We start from the raw sequence: 20,455 nt of genomic DNA, 5'->3' as shown, positions 1-20,455 counted from the left end.
CTTATGCAATGCAAGTAAATGTATTGATATACATATTGAAGAAATGATAAAAAAAATTTAAGGAGTTGAGAAAAAATGATTAGTGTGAGGGAAAATGACACAAATACCGAAATTGTTGCGATGTAGACAGTGATTATGCAAAATTAGGTCGATGTCCGTCTCATCAGTTCGTGATTGTCCGTCTATGATTAAGACGTAGTTCATCTTACTACAATTCACCAAATGTCTGTCTGTCCGTCTGTTCCCAGGTACCGCAAAAACGGCTGAACCGATCGCAACGATATTTTGGGTGGGTAATCCTGGGACCCTCTGGAGTAAAATAGGCTGTTGTTTTTCCAATTTTCCAGTTTTTACAAACACGATGGAATAATATTTACTGATATGAACAGTGTTCATATTGAAGGCTTTTGTTGAAATTCTACAAATACTGTTTCGATTTTGATGATTTCCGTGTGATGTGATTTAACGGATGTTTATAAAAATCGTTTAAAATAAAAAAGCCTTCAATTTCTGATATTTTACCTTTTCATTTGGGCCTCCCAATTGAAGGCCTACCCATAGGGCGGGTACCGTTGCTAGTTTAAACAATGTTAATGAAACAAACAATGTTATTTTGGGAACACAAAATAGAAATTGCGTTATCAGATTCAAATTTTGTACACACTAAAATGGCTATTTTACGCAAGGCATGCCTATATGTCCCGGGTTCTTCCAGAACCCCTATAAATAAATAAAAATGATGATCTAATTGCTAATATTGCTGTTGCTTGACAAGGAGAAAAAAAAAAGTATTTTAATTCCTGTAGTCCAGTGCGTAAGATGCAGCCGAATGAGGCTCTTATGAGAGCAAGGTCACAGCGTCTGAGTGTTTTTGGCCTGTAAGTGAGGGAGGAAAGCAGCTGATAACGAAGCGAAGAACTGTGTCTGAGCTGGTGGTTAGAATCTAGCATTTTGCAGCTACAAAGTATATCCTGTAGAATGACTAACAAGTTCTCTAGCAGGTGTGTAAAGACACTTGTTGAAGAAACAAAACCTACACCTTAAAGATGTGTGATTTTGTAAATGTTTAATTGTTTGAAAACTTTACGTTGGCACATCTTGGGAGAAATGATCTTGCAGCTCAAGCACTTTATTTTGAAAATGCGGCTCCTCGGGCCTGTGTTTGGGATTAAGAATGATTAAACAGTTTATTTGCGATTTTGCATGTTCAGATTAATGTCTTAAGAATCGTAAATCTCATGTCGGTTTTTGGAAATGTAAATTCAATAATTTATGTACACTGTATCTGTTTGTTTTGACCAAAGAACGAAATAATTTTTGGTGGGTTCATGTAAGTGCTTAAGATGGTAAGAGAAAGTCTAATAGGATCGAGCATTTTGCAGTGGTAAGTGCAGGGCAAGGTCGTATTCGTCCACAGTGATCACCTTTACAGAGTGATTGGGCTAACAGCATGTCTGTGCTTCAGTCCAACATCACGGCCATCTACCACGCCTCCATATGGAGCCAGCATCAGCAACTGAAGTTGCTTTCCCAGTCGGCATGACCTGATGTGGTTCCTGGTGTTCGACAACGATGGTACCGCTCCACCAGCAGCACGGAAGGGACGAGCCCTGGGAATGGAATGGGGTAAGACTATCTGTATAATCATGCACTTGCCCTCCACATCAAGCCTTCACAGTTATGCTGGCTCTCTCCGGTACAAGCCAAACACCGCTCTGAATGCGCCAGTGGTCCAAGCTTCCTCGTCGGAGCGGGTTTTCAGCTCCAGCTCCCACCTGGACGGGACAATGTGGTGGCAGACCTGCTTTACAGCTCCATTGGCACCCTGTTTCTACCAGCTGTTTCGACAGTGGGGAACATGACCCCATTCAGCGGCTTCACCAAATGCCAGATCGTTCAGATGAAAGAGCATTACAACTATCTGGATAGCCAACGACAGGTGACATCTCAATGGAGAGGCAGCTTATGAGGTAAAGACATGTCACTGCTACCCACCCAGAGGACGTCTGGTGAAGTACAGGCCCATCAATCAATAAAAAAGTATCCATGAGAATGAAAAAGATAAAGTTAATTTTCTTCGTTAATTGTCATAAATAATTAATTGACATTATATGACAAGAGGAAGGAGATGTCGAAGATGTTAATACACACACACACACAGTCCAACAGACACACACACTCCAACAGACACACGGATATTGTTTTTACTCAGTAAGGATTTTACAAAGGAGAAATGTATTTTAATTGGATAAATATAAAGGTGATTAATTATTGGAGACTATTCAGTTAATAAATCCTGCTCTGAGAGTGTTGTGCCCCAGCCGTGCTGTTGGTGAGATGACAGGGTGGGGTGAAGGCCAGCCAACTCCTCACTTGGAGTGTTTGCAGGAGATGTCTGGAGCACAGCGGCCTCTGTCCTCGACTGATAAATGCAAACACCTTTGTACCCACATCTCACAATTGATGACAAAGCTTCTAAATGGAATAGTGTACCATTTTAAATGGTTGTGATTTGAATTATAATGTTGGCAAATTAGTAATTGTATTTTGGTTGATAAAATGGTCTTAAAACGGAATATATGCATGTCCATACAAAGGTCAACCAGCCCCCTGGGCGACAAGATGTCTGCAAATTCCTCTCGCTTGTACGTGACACCACCTTTGGACTACTGCAGCATAATTCAAAACATTACATCTGCTGTGGCCTTGATGATGAGATAATCGGCCGCTTTCAAGATTATAAAATCGAAATCACTGAGATCGACTGAGAGAAATGGGTCCTGGCTGAAATAATGTTACTGTTCTGTATTTTGATGTTCCTTTGATGTACTTTTTGATAGGTACTTCAAGTACCATTGTATTTTGGTATGTTATTTGTGTATAAAAGTCAGACTCCCTCTCCCGGGCATTAAAATTTTCTTCAATGTAATCCCACACAGAGGACAATCGATGATTTCATTATAATTGTGTTAACCTAATAATAATGATCTAAATTAATCCTCCTCACCGTGAAGGTAACCCGCTCGCGGCCCTTCCCTTCCACCCCTCTTCACGCGCGTATAAAGAAGGTCCGCCATTGATTGAACGCCTCGGAGCTAAAGCTCATTTGGCCATCTGTCACCCTGCGGTGTTCACTACAGGGTAGACACACAACTGGTGTCAGGAGTGGGATTCGGACTCGACGGGCACTCGGTGCCTGAGAGTTGTGAGATCGACACCCGCTGGGTGCAAATTGCTTTTTTAATGCTTTTTTGCAATTTTGCAATTTTTAACGATTGTCTTTCTCTCCTCGAGGGGGAGGCAATTGTAGCAACGGGGTGTCCAAATTTTATAGTTATTGGTGTACGAAGCACAACATCGCGTTTTTCGGAAAATTTAAAAATCTTTACTTTTATGAGGTAAAATACACGTGAGTGGGAACCCGCTTTGTCGGCACATAATGTCAGCACTTCCCCCGTCCCGAGCATTAGTCCACCCTCCCTCCCCTATGAGGGACCCAGGGACAATGGGAACAGACCCAAACGCTTTCCAGGCCATGATAAGTTTTATAAATGAGCAGAATGAGCGTGGGGAACGTTTGGGAAAATAAAAAAGGGATTGGATAAAAAATGAATGCCCAGAGTGAACAAATGGAAAATAATGAGAGGAATGGGTGAACAATTAAGGGGAGATATGAGGGAAATGAGTGATGAAATGAGGGAAATAAAAGAGGATGTCAATAAAAATGGGAAACATGGGAGGAATGAGTGACAAAATTGATGGTTGGACAAGTGAATTAAAGGAAGAACAAAAGAATGAAATTGGGGCACAGGAGCAGCAGGGATGGGCAACAGAATTTGATTCAAAACGGGAAGAGATGGCATTGGAAATTGAAGTGTGAAACCCAGTTTGATGGCCTTGGGGCACAGGAGCGGGGAAACTCAAACTTAAATGGGGAATGTTTAACTGGAAAAGACCTGGAAGGTTTTTGGGCTTGTGTGGATGTCAAAATGCACCAGCAGGGGGAGGAATTGGAAATTGTGCAGCACGAGGGCACTGCACATTGGTGATTTGGAGCAAGACGTAAAAATATTGGAGGTCCGTGTAATGGAACCGGACCGTGTATGTAAAGATAAAGACCTGTTGGGGCCAGAATTGATTGGGGATAATGAGAATAATGATTTGACACAGCAGCTATATATACACAAAGAATTAAGTTAAGCACCCCTACACAACGAATTAAGGTAAGCACCCCCTAATATATATTCTTTGTGTATATGTATACATTGGCATATATTCTAAGGTATGTGAGATCAAATAATGATTGGTATGACATTAGCAATTATCCATTGATGAAATGCAGATGAGTGCACTCATCTGTGACGCCCATCGCTCGTGCAGCACGTGTTATCATCCACGTGGTCGTGATTTTCTGTAAATGCACTATCATCACGGGTTATTGCAAGTCACGCCTGAGCTCGTGTGGGGGTTACATGGTCATTTTCTCGTAATGGTGGCTCGTAGACGGTTGTCGGACGGAGAACGATGGCGGATAATAGGCATGATCGAGTCCGGAATGTCCAGAAAAGCTGTAGCTCGAACGTTTGGTTACCACCATTCGGTGATCAGTCGGTTGGTGCAGAAACACCAGGAAACGGATGCGGTGAAGGACCGCCCAAGGTCTGGAAGACCTCGCGTGACAACAGTCCGCCAAGATAGAGCGCTTTTGAGACTGGTGCGACGATATCCCTTCGCCTCGAGCCATTTCCTGAAGGACAACTGGCTGCCCAACAGAAGGCTATGTCACCGTACCGTGAGGAACCGCCTGAAATCGGCCGGTTTAAGGTCAAGACGAGTGATCAAGCGTCCAAGGCTACTCGAACGACATCAGAGGGAGCGTTTGGCATGGTGCCTAGCGCGACGTGGATGGAACATCCGGTCTTGGAGGCGAGTTCATTGGTCGGATGAAAGCCGGTTCTTGCTGTACGTGACAGATGGGCGTGTTCGGGTGTGGCGCCACAAAAACACCGCGTATGCACCTAAAAACATTCAACCAACGGTACCCTTTGGTGGTGGCTCGATTATGGTCTGGGGATGCTTCTCCCATGACTGTAAGTTGGACCTGATAACTGTGCGAGGTAACCTCAACGGAGAGCGATATGCCGAGGAAATCCTGAATACCACCGTAATCCCGCACTTCGATGACCACACCCTCGCCAGCAGACCCATCTTCATGGATGACAACGCCAGGCCTCACCGTGCGAGACGCGTCCGAGCCTTGCTGGAGCAAGGTGCTGTGACAACCATCCCCTGGCCTGCGTACAGTCCTGACCTGAACCCCCTCGAGCACGTTTGGGACATGTTGGGACGACAAATTGCGAAGATGGTCCCTCCAATAGCCAATCTGGATGAATTGGAACGTGCATTACATCGGGAATGGAACAGCCTGCCACAGCAACGCATACGACGGCTTACAGGGTCTATGAGACGTAGGGTTGAGTCAGTGATCCGATCACGTGGGTCCTACACACGTTATTGACGCAAAGATCGCTAGAGGTCTTCTCAGAACAATGACTGTACGTTAGAAAACATAAACGTCATCCACACTGTCCGTGATGGACCTATAGCTCCATACTTAAATTGAGGTGAAAATATGCCTAAAATTCCCAAAAAATTTCACCTTAAATTATTCAGAATAAAATATTGAAAACGGCATGATTGTTATGTTTTTATGTGACCATAATATCACTTCTCCAGAAAATATAGCAATATCATGGGTATATTACACTGTTTTGACGACAACAAACTTGTAATGTGCGAGGTTGTAAAAAAACGGGGGGGGTGCTTAACTTAATTCTTTGTGTATACCTTGGACAGTATCATCGAGGAAGCGTTTGCTCAGGTCAAACAGAGCCTGGGGGATGAGGTGAGTCGGTCCATTGAACATCCCCAGGATGAGGTTGAAGTGACCAGGGGACCCTCACCACGAACCACATTTGGGCCCCAGAGGCTCTGAAATTGAATACCCAGCAGGGGGGATGTTTTGGCCCCGAGCTGGACTCGGACATAGAGGAGTCGGGAAAAAGAGCCTCGGAAAAACTGGTCCCCATAGTGAATTTGGAGAAGCTGCAGGGAGGGGCAGAAGAACCCGAGCATGGGGTTGTTACCTGCAGCTGCGGTTGTTGGGCACACGAGGCCAACATTTTTAAAAGAAAAATTAAATTGAAATTGATTTGGAACAGCCATGGAGGGAGTTTGTCCCCGGGCTGCGGAATTCGGACCAGGAGAGGTCATTGGGGTCGGCCACGTGGAAAAGTTGGCCTTTTCAAAATTGGTTTTTGCCAGCCAGCTGGGGAGCTGTTCTGGCAATAATTGGACGTGGGGTCCAACCATCGGTGTCGGCCCGGGGCCCACGGGGGTCTGGTGGAGTGTGGCGTCCCTTGTCCATCGGGGCGCCGCCCGAGCGAGTGTCTCGGGCCGGCAGGGTCACCGGACCCCGGTGCGTTAGGACCTCCAGGGGTCCGAGGTGGTTTCTTACAGGCACCTGGTATGGTGTAGCACGAGGATCACAAGGGGGAGGTGTTGGGTGTCGTGCTTTAGTGACGGCACCACGGACGGCCAACAAAGGCCTGATGTGGTGACCGCCCGGGCATGCGGCCTGGCAGCCTCTCCCTGAGACTCTGGGACAGCCAGCATGTGATGACCTGCCATGCTGTGCTGGTCGATGGACGAGGGTCGAACCACATGGACAGGAATGGATATAGCCCACTGGACAACCATTGGAGCATCTGTGGAATGTGATGGTGTGAGCATGATCTTCCACAGATGATCTGTTGTGATTTGTGGACTCTCAGCTTGAGAAGAGAGCCATGGGATTGAATTGGGAATTTGGAGCGATCCGAGCATACGGGGTCATGCTCGGCTGGCAAGTGTATGGAGAAGCACCCTTCTTTGGTGAAATCAGTGAATTGTGAAAAATAATTGGCATGGGTAATCTGAGGTTTAGATGGAAATTTAAGGGTGAATTTTATGAGGCCAGGTGGACACTGCACAGTGGCATCATTATTGATCCAGGTGTGTCAGACCAAAGAGTTGGAGGCTGCGACAAAAATGGATAGAGTAGCAGGACACAGTCTTAAACTGGCTAAGGGGGCTACAGCATCAATATTTGGGACGCTGGGTTGTGGAGATGTAGTTGGGTAGTCTTGAGGTCAGCATGGTGTTATGGGTGTCCGAGGTGTGCGGACCGTGTCTTCTGGGATTGAGTCTCATGGTGGAACATGGCTGTCGGCTAGACCTTGGGCGTGGTCAGGTGTGGGTGGGCGCTGCATGTGGTCGGACTGCAGGAGGATGTGGAGGTGCAGGGGACGTGGCTGTTGGGATGCCACGCACTGTGGCAGTGCCTCCCAGATCAGAGGCCTTGGGAATGGCGGAGTTGGAAGCAGGTGCTCACCACATTGGCCAGCTGGGGATAGTGGAGCCGTGTTCCTCGCAGGGGACAGAAGGATGGATGGTGGGTCGTGCCCTAATGGACACTCATGGGCCATGTTGGCATTTTGGCTGCTCAACTTACCCGATGGCCCTTGCATGGTAGAGGGCGGAGCTGTCGTAGCCAAGGTTTGTAGTATAGTAAGGGTCACCGGAGAAGGCAGATCTACATACTTGCCAGTACAGTCGGATAAAAATCAATTTGAGGAAAATAGATATGCTCCATGGGAATTTTGCGAGGGTGGATGGCACTCTTGGACCAAACCAACCTGCAACGACGAGCACATCAAGGTAAAGTTAAGGTGCCTTGATGTTTATTGTCCCAGGGTTCAGTACTTGCTTCTTACCCTCACCAGAGGAGAGGGGATTGCATTTGAGTCCGTTTGCTACTTGGCAAAAACAACATTTTTTTTTGCACATGTGCACAACACATGTGCACAACACATGTGCACATAATATTTTTGGTGCACAGTAAGGGGAGTGGAGTGTAGTGGTCAAGGCAGGGAAGGAGTTTGGTGCCATTGGAACTCACCCCGTATGAAGGGAAGATAAGGAGATCAACGAACAGTAGAAAGAGAAGTGGAAGAGGATGCAGACAGCCAAGCAAAGACAGACAACCAAAAACAAACACACACACACAGCCGAAATAAAGGGAGATGATAATAATAGAGGGGGATAAAATCGTTTAGTGTTCCAAACTGTACCAACGCCTCATATTTCTGGAAACTCAGGTTAGAATATCATGTGTCAATCACTATGTATATTTGTCCAAAACGAACTTTCTTTAATGAAAGTTAAACTACATTGTTATTGACCACTATATTTGTCCTGCATACAACAACATGCATTTTAAGGCCATTTTCCCTGCGAGAGCGGGGGTTAGCCTTGCGGTCCCCATGACAATCTTCTCCATTTTGTCCCATTTTCTGCATCTCTCCTTGTTAACCCCCCCTTGCCCGCATTTCTTCTTCCACCATCTTAAGCCAAGTCTTTCTCGGTCTTCCCCGTCCTCTACTTCCTTCGACATTCATTTCCATCACTCTTCTCAACCAGTCACATTCATCCTTCCTCAACACATGACCAAACCATCTCAACCTGTTCCTCTTCACAGCATCAATTCACAGGCTCTATTCCCATCATCTTTCGCAATTCATCATTTGTCTTCCTCTCTCTCAACGATACTCCGCACATCCACCGAACCATTCGCATTTCCACCCTTCCTTGCTGCTCTACATTCATCACCCATAAATCATAACACTTCTCACACATGCAGCATACACCTTTCCCTTCAGCTTCAACGACACTCCCCTCCTCATCAGCACACCACTCAGTTCCCGAAACTTCTTCCATGCACATCTCACTCCAGCAACCGTTGCCGAGTCTGATCCACCTTCTCCATTCAGCATGTCTCCGAGGTAGCAAAATGTTTTCACACCTTCCAGCTTCACGCCGTCTCCAAGATCCAACTCAACATTTCCTCCATCTGCAGCTCCCTCTGTGCACACCGTACATTTGAATGTAGCTGCCACACTGGTTAATGACCCTCTCAGACCATTACATTTTTGATGAACCCACTCAGCGCACATTGTACATCGAATGGAGTTCACTCCGACACCCTTCCTGCACACAGCACATGGCCACTTCCCAGTTATTTCCACCTCACCACATGCTTTACCACTTGCCATCACCTTCGTCTTTCCTATATTCACCTTCAGACCTTTGGTCTCCATACATTCCTTCCACTGGTTCATCTTTTCCTTCAGTCCATCCATACTTTCCGCAATCAACACCAGATCATCTGCATACAACAACTCCCACGGTAAACCCTCCTTTACATTCTGAGCCAGCACCTCCATCACAGCTACAAATAGTAGTGGACTTAGTACCGACCCCTGATGCACTCCCACCTTCACCTCAAACTCACCACTGATCCCATCCTTCGTCCTTACAGCTGTGCACGCTGTTTTGTACATTGCCATCACTACAATGATCAACCATTCCTCCACTCCTAACTTCCTCAATGCCCATGTCACGACTTCACGTGGAACCCTATCGAATGCTTTCTCCAGATCAACAAACCCAAGAAACAACTTCTTCCTTTTCTCCATGTACTTCTCCTGCAACTGCCTCACAATAAAGAGCGCGTCTGTCGTTCCTCTTCCGAGCATAAATCCAAACTGCATTTCGTCAATCTTCACCTTCTTCCTTATCCTCCTCTCCAACACCCTTTCCAATACCTTCATTGCATGCTCCAATAACTATATCGCTTGGTACGAGCCACACTCCAGAGGGTCACCTTTCCCCTTGTATAGAGGGACGAGGGTACTCAGTTCCCAATCCACTGGAATGCGGCCTTCTTTCACCACCAGATTACAGATCTCTGTCATTCTCTTCACACCCCAACTTCCTGCTGCCTTCAACATATCTCTCACAACTCCCGTCGGCCCTCCCGCTTTTCTACTCTTCATTGCTTTTATTGCTTCCTCAACTTACTTCTCAATTATCTTCTCTGCCGGTCCGAAAACTGGGTTACTCTCGATGTTGCCATCCCATTCATTCTCTGTACTCAACAGCATTTCCATATATCTTTTCCATCTTCCTTTAATTCCATCTGGGTCCACACCGATTTGTCCCACTTCATCCTTCAAGCAACTCACCCCCATCACATCACACCTCTCTTTCGCTATCTGCTTTGCAATCCTGAATACCGCTCTCTGACCCTCTTCCGAATCCAAGCATTCTCCGGTCATTTTCCTACATGCCTCCTGCGCCTTTGCTGCCTCTTTCTTTGCAGTCTTCTAACTTTCATGCTCTGCTTTTTCTGCTCCCGTACCCTTCGCCTTCTGCCACTCCTTGAACTTCTTCCTCTTCTCGTCAATCCTCTTTCCAACTTCATCATCCCACCACCATGTTTCCGAGTGCCTCGGTGGTCCTTTTGTCCATCCACATACCTCACCAACGGCTCCCAATAGACTATCTTTCATTGACATCCAACCACGTTCAAGCTCAACCACATCATCCTCTACCCTACTCAGCCTCTCTTTTAATGCCTCCCTTACTGTCACCTCTTTCAACCTCCACACCTTCATTCGCGGTTGGTACATCACCCGCCGAGCTCTCCTCGCACCTTTCACCCTTATGTCGCATTGTCGCAGACAACCAAGTGGTGCTGTGAAACAGCCTCCTCGCTCGGGATCACCTGTGTCCCGGAGGTGCCCCCTATCCCGCCTACGCACCATCAGGTAAGTCAACGGTTGTCGTCGACCCACCTGACGTGTATGTAACAAGCTTATTATCCCCTTTCTGGAACTGAGTATTACAAATCAACAAATCAGCTCCATCAGCAAACTCCAAAATCCTTTCACCTTCTCCATTTCTTACACCATATCCATAACCCCCACGAACTCCCTCAAAACCATCCATACTCCTTCCTACATGTCCATTTAGGTCTCCCCCTACCACAACAACTTCCTCATCTTTCACGTTTTCCATCAGCTTCTCTATCGCACACCAGAACTTGTCCTTCTCTTCATCGCTCCGACCAACCTGCGGAGCATATGACGTTCACCAAGAGCTTTCCAATCATCATTTTCACCATCATCAACCTATCACTCACTCTAGTCACACTCACCACACTGTCTACAAACTCCTCAGAAAACAGGACACCAACACCGTTCACACCCTCTGGGCACCCTTGCCACACAAACTTGTATTTCTGTCCCTGCCTACCCTTCACCATTCTCACACCATTTCCCTTCCATCTCGTCTCTTGCACACAACATATGTCCACTCTTCTTCTGACCAATACTTCCACCACTTCTCCTGATCTCCCTGTCATTGTCCCTACATTCCATGTCCCAAACCTCAGAAACCGATCTCCACTTCGGGCTGTACCCTGCCCATATGTAGTTGTAATTGTCATGGTTCTCTTTTTGAGGTAATGTTTTTATGGCCGGATGCCCTTCCTGACGCCAACTCTCTTAGTCGCCTTTTACGACACGCAGGGATATTGCATATTGCATGTAATTTATGGACAAATTTAAAGACAGAAACAAGGGATGTGGAGAAGGAGGGGCAGAGGAGGACATGGTGGGTGAACAAGATGGACACAGCCACAAACTCTAAGGAAGGAAAAACTGCAAACTTAGAAAGAGGTGGGCTTGGGGAGGGTTAATTGGAAGCAGGGGGATGGGCGGTTGAAAAGATAATGGTTGTGGGGAGATCTCAGATAGTGGTGCACAGCTGTCCTGAAGCCCTTGAAGGAGAATGAGATTGAAGGAAGATAGTTCCACAAGCAGGCAAAGAAGGTGGAATGAATGAGTGGAGGTGAGCAGTGATTCTGGATTTTGGGAGCTTCACCAGAAGAGGGTTAATGGCAGTCTGCATGCACCCTGCAGAAACCTGGGGGGTGTGTGTGTAATGGTTGGGGGGAGAGCGGGGAGGTGGCAACAGCACAGGAATGGCAGAGGGTGCAAGACCAGAAAGGAGGAGAAGACAGAGACCAACAACTTGTCTGGGATATGAAAGTGACAGAGTTAGAGGCTCAATGTCATAGCGGGAGGTTCCAATGCTTTTGAAGATCTTGGTTTCCACGGTGTCAAGCTGGGCAGGGTGCAAGGCAGGGGACCAGCTCAGAGAGGAGGTCAGTAGTCTTCTTCTTCTTTTGTGTATCATCAGATGGCCAGCTCAGTGTCGTGCAGCCATGCCCTAGTCTCTGGTCCTACGTCGAAGAGGCCGGCTTCTGAAGGTGTTCTGTCTAGGGGGTAGGTGGTAATTATGTGTTTGGCAGTTTGCTCAGGCTCGCCGCACTCACACGCGGCGCTATCTGCCAGGCCCCACATCTTCAGCGATGATTTGAAGCGGCCGACCCCCGTACATAGACGGTTCAGCAAGGTCCATTGCAGGCGTGGTAGGTCTTCTCCTACGACGCCACCTCCTGGGTCCCAGATGTACCAGGTCAGTAGTCAACGAAGCTGCAAATGGCCTTCGCTTTGTGGGCAGATAAATGTTCAGGTGTACGAAGGAGACTTTGCATGATGGAGGATGCTCAATCGGAAATAAGCTTTTGAGGCCAACGTAGAAATATAGTTTGCCCAAGAGACATGTCTGATAGTAAGGCACAAGAGTTTGAGTGAATAAACGTCCTCAAGATAGTTGTTAAGAAAGTCGATTGGAGGGTTCGCCAAGACAGACGTTTCAGAGAGATACAGTGAGAGTGTGACATTTATCAGGTTTGAAAGACATATTTCAAGTTTTAGAGCAGGTGCTGAGAGTGGGCAGGGCAAGAGGGAAGCAGAGAGCATGTGGTGCGAGACAGAAGCTGAAAGGGGGCGAGCCGAGTGGAAAGCTGAAAGGGGGCAGGCAGAGTGGGAAGCTGAGAGTGGGTGGACCAAGTGGGAAGCTGAGAAGGGATGGGGCTAGGAGGAAGCTGATAGGGGCAGGGTGAGGGGAAAGTCGAAAGGGGGAAGGGCATCGACACTGTTGAACATCAATAAAGCATCCCCTCAACATTATTTTAAGGAAAAACAGGGACTCAACACTGTTGTTTTTAATTGCATTATGCAAAAACATACAACTCAGAAGCAAAACTCAAACGTTCCGTAAACTTCCAACAGTCCAAATTTCCTTTGTTTTGGACTGCAAAAAGCAAACATATGATCTAAAGGCAAAGCATATAAAGAACAAAAACACGTGCTTTGTCTTGTACTAAAGTAAGATAAACGTATTTCAATGTCAAATGTTTAACATCAAAAGTTTAGTTTCAAACATAATTATAATTAATACATTTAATCAATATTCCAATGTGTGGCCAATTAAGTAAATATCATCACAAATAGATCACTTTATATTCATGTACAAATTTCCTTAATTCAAAATGCACTTTTTTATTTCCATATATCAGTAAATTATAAACATATTATGGTGAAAGGGTGTTGGAAAAAACAAAAGTAAAAGGAAAATAAGCATCGTCTCTTACAATGTTAAATATATTCAAAAGATGTGGAAGAATAAAACATAAATGGATCACAAGTCATTTATACATGCACTGACTAACGTTATCATGAAACCAAATAATAGGAACAGAAAATTGGCATGAAAAAAAAAAAACTCACAAATTGTTCATTCAAACAAACATATTGACACAACAAAGAATGGAATTGACAAAGTAAATAAGTGAAAAAAAATAAACACAGGAACACCTGCTTGAGGGTAAAAACCCAATAAAAAGCAAAACATCACATTTCTGCTCAGCACAAGTCTTCAGCTCTTAGTTGAGGAAAAATAATCTCGTGTTAAAACCAAATGCCAGTTGTGAATATATTTTAAATATAAAAACATTTAGGTCATGTACTTGTGGCACTGGAAAATGCGTGCCTTTTTTTTACTCTTGTTTTTCATTGTTTATTTTAGCTTCAATCTTCTACCTTTTGTTTATCAAACCCGATGACTATTTTTACCCCAACATAAATCCCCAACTAAGGATGACAAAACCTAGGAAGTGACAACCTACCTTGAGAAATGAATGTCATTTTTGGACTTGCTCCATTATTCCCTGCCTAATGCACATGGGAATTTGAGGAAATATTTCAAACACAGTCCCTTGTATTCACCCCTCAAATGCAAACTAATTGAATGTTTAGCACGGAAAACCATCGTACACCGATCAGCCGTACTACGTTTTGCCATTAGGGCAAGATTTATGTACAAAAACATAGTTGCTCCATTTTTTTTTTTGGACAAACCATATTTTGCTTCCCAACAGCTCGACTGCCGTTTCTTAACGATTTTGATCAGAGATATGAATTTTATAACTGGAAGCTCCAGACATCCTGGGTGGCGTCTTTTCCTCTTGGGTTATTCAATAAATTTTCTGTGCTTCCAAAGTTGCCCTTAATAGGATTCAAATGTGAAATCTGAGAAACCACAAAAATGCTTTCCTCATTGAATACTAAAGGCTGGCACTTCATCTTAACATGTGGATTACTCATGCCTTTACTATAACAACATTAAATATGAAACAAAAAAGGAGGAAATTACCAACCAAGTCACAAATCATAACCTAGCAAGATTTAAAGCACTTTAAATCGCAAGTCCACTTTAATCCAGCACAGTGAAGAAAACGAAATACAGGGCCTGGCAGTGGCCAGCTGATTAATCAAAACAAAATTATCAGAACAAAAGCAACAAGATGCATTGAGCTGCTTTCAAAGAGAAGGAAAAAGTATTATACGAACTTGAGGAAGATTTCACTAATTCCAATAGGCTTTTTGTTGAGAAATCGGACAGCCAAGACAGCTTGTTCTGCACTTTCAAAATTCACAAGGGCACAAAGTGATTTTTTGGGATGCAAAGGATCCTCTCTTTGAAGATGGATGGAATCTAAAGTAACATAACAGGCTTCAAAGAAAGTAATTATGTCCTCAATATTTACGTTCAAAGGCAGGTTTGCCATTTCAACTCGTGTTGGCCGATACGGCAAATTCCTGTCATAGATAGCATTATATTATAATCAGGAAACTGATTAGAAATTGTTGAAAAAGTATCTGTTTGAGCTCCCTGAAAATCTTGCCTTGGCATTATATCCTCCTTTCCTTGTAATTTCTCCTTTTGTATACAAGCTTGGTCATGGGGCATCAATTCCATAAATGCTTCTCCTGAATTTGACATCGCAGGCATAGAATTGTGGCCCAATGGGAGTTGAAAATTCTGGTATCCTTTTTCATCAGAGATATTAATTTTAGAACTAGAAGCTACAGGGACATCCTGGATGGCCTCTTTTTTTTCTTGGGTTATTCAATTTTTTTCCTGTACTTCCAAAGTTGGCCTTAATAGGATTTGAATGTAAAATCTGAGAAACTGCCAAAATGCTTTCTCCATTAAATTATTTGAGCATGCTCTCAAACTTAAGAATGTCTGGGTTTTTAGCATTGGGTTTCACAAAACCTTTGTTGCCTGGATTATTACCTTGATGTGTGCTTTTCTGGGTAGGTGCCAAAATTTTGTCATTGTCCAATTTTTCAAGTACCTTTTCCACTTTCAACTGCAGCATTTTCAGTTCCTCATCAGATTTCACAGTTGGAGGGAAAGTCCCCTCCTCTTTCGCTTCAACATTCTTATTTTTTACTGTTATTATACTGGAGTCTGCATTTCTGTTTAACCTTTTCTCAAAGAGGACCTCTTGCAAATCGTCATCAACCCCTGTAAGAGGAGGTGGAGTAGAACCTGGCTTTTTCCTAACAATGCAGGCTTGTTGCCCCTGTCCATACCTTTTGGCAGGTTCATCATTTGTCTCAAATTCAAATCTCCAAGTGATACAATGGGCAACTTCTCCCTTGCAGAATTAGACAAATTGCTTCCAGTGCCTTCCTTGTGAATTTTTACAGGTCTGGGTTAAACGGCATTGATTTGGGTAGTGCTGGTTTATCTGTCAACAAAGAAGATGGCTGTGAGCCAAAGGCAAATGGCAATCGCAGAGACTGGCCTGCAATCATCTGCGTAGGGACAATTTGTTGAGCCGAGTTTGGTATAACAGAAGAATGTGGCATTACTGTGGGGCCTGGGAATAGAGGGTTGATGTTGAATTTGGAACAATGAAGCAGTAGGGTTTGGTTTAAACTGAGGATCTCCAGCAAGAATTGGCCACGTACTCTTCTTGAAAAACTATGTGAATCCATGCATGTTCCTTGAGGCTTGTCACAGAAATATTGTTTGTTTGTTTCCTTTAACTGGAAGCAGTCTAACCGCCCGACTAGCTATTTGCTTGCCTTGGTGAAGTATCGCATGTGACACCATTACTTCAGAGAAGAATGCCACCAAGGCTTCATTGTTACCATTACAAGACAGTAGTGCAATGTTGACTGCTGAAACTCCATACCCTGCAAAAAAAATCTTCCTTCCTGACGTTTTTTGGGAGATTTTGTGTCAGCAGACACTTTTTACCTATGTTTACCTATAAGTTGAACCTATGTTTTATCATCTGCTGTCTCAAAATCCTCTGGGAAATGTAACGAACAAAAATCTGCTGATTGCCAAAGCATTGCCCAGAGAGAGAAAGAGCAATTTTAAGATCCGAATGTGTGGCACACTCAAAAAATGCTTCAACAGATGGTCCGCTTTTCACAAAAAGTACAGGCTCAGCCACAAATAGTGGGTTAAATAACATCAACAACATGTCTCTGTCAGCAGATCTGGGCAAACCTGTGACATGAACAGGGAATGACTGTGATCCTTCAGAAGTGGATGGGACATCTGTTCCTGTGAAATACAAATCCTTTGAGTAAAGATCTTGTGAATGTGAAGAAGGGCGAAACTGAAACTTAGGTGGAGAATGGTAGTGAAATGGAGAACGCTCGCGAAATGGAGGACATTCACGAAACGGAGAACGTCTGCAAAACGGAGAGAGTTTGCGAAAAGGAGAACGTTCACGAAATGGAGAAAGTTCGAGAAATAGAGAACGGTCGTGAAATGGAGAGCGTTCGTGAAATGGAGAATGGTCGCGAAATGTAGAACGGTCATGAAGTGGGGAACGGTCACGAAGTGTAGAATGGACGAGAAATCGAGAACGGTCACGAAGTGGAGAACGGTCACGAAGTGGAGAACGGTCGCGAAGTGGAGAACGGTCGCGAAGTAGAGAACGGTCGCGAAGTAGAGAACGGTCACGAAGTAGAGAACGGTCACGAAGTAGAGAACGGTCGCGAAGTAGAGAACGATCGCGAAGTGGAGAACGATCGCGAAGTGGAGTACGGTTGCGAAGTGGAGAATGGTTGCGAAGTGGAGAACGGTTGCGAAGTGGAGAACGGTTGCGACATGGAGAACGGTTGCGTAGTGGAGAACGGTTGCAAAGTGGAGAACGGTTGCGACGTCGAGAACGGCTGAGAAGTTGAGAAAGGTCAATAAGTGGAGAATGCTTGCGGAGTGAAGAACAGTTACGACGGTGAGAGCGGTTGAGAAGTTGAGAAAGGTCAATAAGTGCAGAATGCTTGTGAGAACAGCTGCGGCGTGATGAATGTAAAAAAGAGTTACGGGATGAGGAAAATTTGTAACCTGACATCTTTTGTGAGTCTTCTTCATTCTGTTTTACAGACAGTGACTGCAGGTGAGCTGATGCATTCTGAAGTGCAATGCTCCAATCCTTCTCAGTTGCTGGATGCACCTCTACTTTGCACCTCCCTCCACGATGGTTAATACACTTGCCATGTTGCTGCATTCCAGCAATTGCATCACTTGGTGTTGCAAAACGTACAAAAGCTGATCCAACACACTTCCCTGTTCGATCCTTGTTTAAAATCACGCAATCTACTTTCAACTTATCAAATAAAAAATAAACTTCATCTTCATCTACATTTGAAGGGAGTGCACAGACCTGAACATACAAATCATCTGCAACTTCAATGGGCAAAAAGGAGCTTTCACAAGTTGATTTAGTTTCTTGCTCATCCAACAATTCCAAGTCCTTTAATGTATTTGAATTTTTGCCATCATTTTTTGAACTTTGACTGCTTTCCTCATTGTCGCTCAACTCATTTCTCCCATAATCGAGATTAATAGCCTCAGAAATTGTGTTTTCTTCCTTCCTGTTACATTCTTTCTGTTTTAGTACATCATACTGAACACAGTTTTCTCGTAACGTGCTGTCTTTGTCCATGTGGTCATGATGTTTCTTCTGGACATCTTTATCCACCATGTTACAATCTACAGGGAATGTGGGTGCCTCAGAAAATGCACCCTCTATGCAAGGCTTCTCCGTTTCTGTTCCTTTCAAATCTTTTGGAATACCTGATTCGAGGGAAAGCTCCAAGTTTAAATTTGCAGACTTTTTAAGAATCTGTGGGTTAGACATACTGCTAGCTTCATCGCATTTAGTACTTTTTAACTCTGGAGCTGGACAATTAATTGTAGAACACAATTCTTCAAGATTAGTCTCATTTTGTATACTTGTTACAAGACTTCCCTGGTCAAGGGCAACATTATCAGCAGAAGCTTCCACATCATTTTCTCTCAGATTATTCAAAATCCTTCTATTCCCAGATGAGTCCAATCTTTCATGGTTTTTTGACCGTGCCGATCCAGTTGAAGTAGAATCAAGATCATCCACTGCAAGATGATGAGGTCTGTTAAAACTTGCATTAAAGTCCTGATCATTGGATCCAGTTGGTGTCCGATCTCCATGCTGTGCTGTTCCCAGAGGGAAAACCTCCTGCAGCTGGGGCTCCTGCGGCAGCATCCTCTGTGAGCTGAGCACCTGCTCTTGAGTTCCCAGTGGAGTTATAGGCCGTGGAGAGGAAGATGGGATATCGATTCTTGGTAAAAACATTGGTCCAGAGTTACCTGAATCTCCCAATTGTCCAAGTGACAAATGATGCTTGCCAGAAAAATGATGAGCATTACAAGAAATGTCTGGAAGCACCTTTGCGTCATTTTCATCACTCCGTGCTGTTCCGGCCATTGACGAACATGCATCAGTACTTGATAGGCTCCATTGGATGGCACTCAGCATTTCAGACTTGCTGCTCAGCAGCAGCTGGATCCTCGATGTCATTATCATGTTTCCTGTGCGCATCATAGCGAGATGGGCATCAACATCGCTCTCAAAAGTGACGTATGCCTCTCCGAGGTTCCCTCCAATTATGTGCACTCCTCCAATTGGGACAGCAAGACCCGAAAAGAAATTGCAGATATCACCCAGGCATGCTGCATCAGGCAGTCCTTCCATGCGAATGACCACTGCCATGGTAGAGCACTCCGTCGATGCTGGGATTGTACACATGCGCACCCAAAACACATGCACACGTGAGCAAACACAGATGGGGGATAGGGACACAAGGGGAGAGGAAATTTGAATGAGGTGTGCGATAATAAGTGAATAGCATTTATATCTGTCGTGATGAAACCTTGGAAAGGGGACAAAGTAAAGGAAAAAAAAAAAATTAAAAATCATATCAAACCAAATGCTACAAATGGTATAGTCAGGTTCACAATGTTTTTTCGTTCAAAATTTTTGGAGATTAGCAAAACTATACATTTTTGGAATATTCAGAGCATGAGGAATCCAAAAATTAATGTTGGCATTTGCGTAGATACCTTTGCGAAAATGACACTCAGGACAGTGATGAAGATCTGTAAAAGCATATTCCTGAACGGTATAGACCTAGTAGATCCTGTGTATAGGACTTATAGTTCAATCTGATACTAACAAGGCTGCTTTCTTGTTTTTATAAAACCCATATCTATAACTTCAAAGGACTTGCAATATCATGTATTATGTAATACAGTTATATCACAAATATAAAGACAATGGTTTTCAATTACCTTTGTTTGTTGCTTTTCTATAATCCTGAGCACTATTTCGAGGCCTTTATTGGATTACTTCACCCAGAAAACATAGGATTAGCATATTTAATTAAGTTTCTAGGTTGACTAGAAGCCGAGATAGCGCAAAATATGTATTTTGTGGTGGCCATTTTGAAAATCCAAAATGGCGGCCATGCAGGTGTCTGTGCAAATGCCAGCATTGATTTTCGGATTTTCCATGCTCTGATGATTCCAAAAATGTACAAGTTTGCTAATCTCCCAAAATTTTGAACGAAATTATATTTGTTAACATAGTGAACCTGACTATCTTCATCACTGTCCTGAGTGTCATTTCCGCAAAGGTGTCTACACAAATGCCGACATTAATTTTTGGATTTCCTCATGCTCTGAATATTCCAAAAATGTATAGTTTTGCTAATCTCCAAAAATTATGAACGAAATTATATTTGTTAACATCGTGAACCTGACTATAGCAGAGTCAATATACCACATAACCCCAAAATAATTGCATAAAAACGTTTTATGACATTTTCTTGTAGTATTTGATGTGGAGAACAACATATCAAAAGTTGTACAATTTCTGTGCACGGGAAAGTCTCCAAAAATGACGTCAAAAAACAAAATGGCCACCGGAAGAAAAACGTCAAAAGTCTGACTGATAACCATAAAAAAATTC

The 20,455-nt window shown here is 44.2% G+C and overlaps 2 protein-coding genes across 3 annotated transcripts in view; both read right to left on the bottom strand.

Moving 5' to 3' along the window:
• The window catches only part of LOC137435185 (uncharacterized), a 367,117-nt gene that overhangs the window by 64,245 nt on the left and 282,417 nt on the right, over positions 1 to 20,455 (bottom strand). The gene's annotated exons all lie outside the window — the stretch shown is intronic.
• Positions 13,001 to 20,455, bottom strand: part of LOC144888129 (RNA-binding protein 12-like) — a 131,157-nt gene continuing 123,702 nt past the window's right edge. For both annotated transcript variants that reach the window (XM_068128745.2, XM_068128744.2), the window contains exon 3: positions 13,001 to 19,218. In XM_068128745.2, coding sequence (XP_067984846.1) covers positions 16,418 to 19,218 — 2,801 coding nt within the window. In that variant the 3' untranslated portion in view covers positions 13,001 to 16,417. The remainder of the gene's footprint in view (positions 19,219 to 20,455) is intronic.

This window comes from Myxine glutinosa, chromosome 9, assembly GCF_964187855.1.
Source record: "Myxine glutinosa chromosome 9, kmMyxGlut1.1, whole genome shotgun sequence".
In the NCBI taxonomy this organism is placed as follows: domain Eukaryota; kingdom Metazoa; phylum Chordata; class Myxini; order Myxiniformes; family Myxinidae; genus Myxine; species Myxine glutinosa.
Note: the sequence above shows the minus strand (reverse complement) of the source record. Positions and strands in the feature narration are given on the sequence as shown.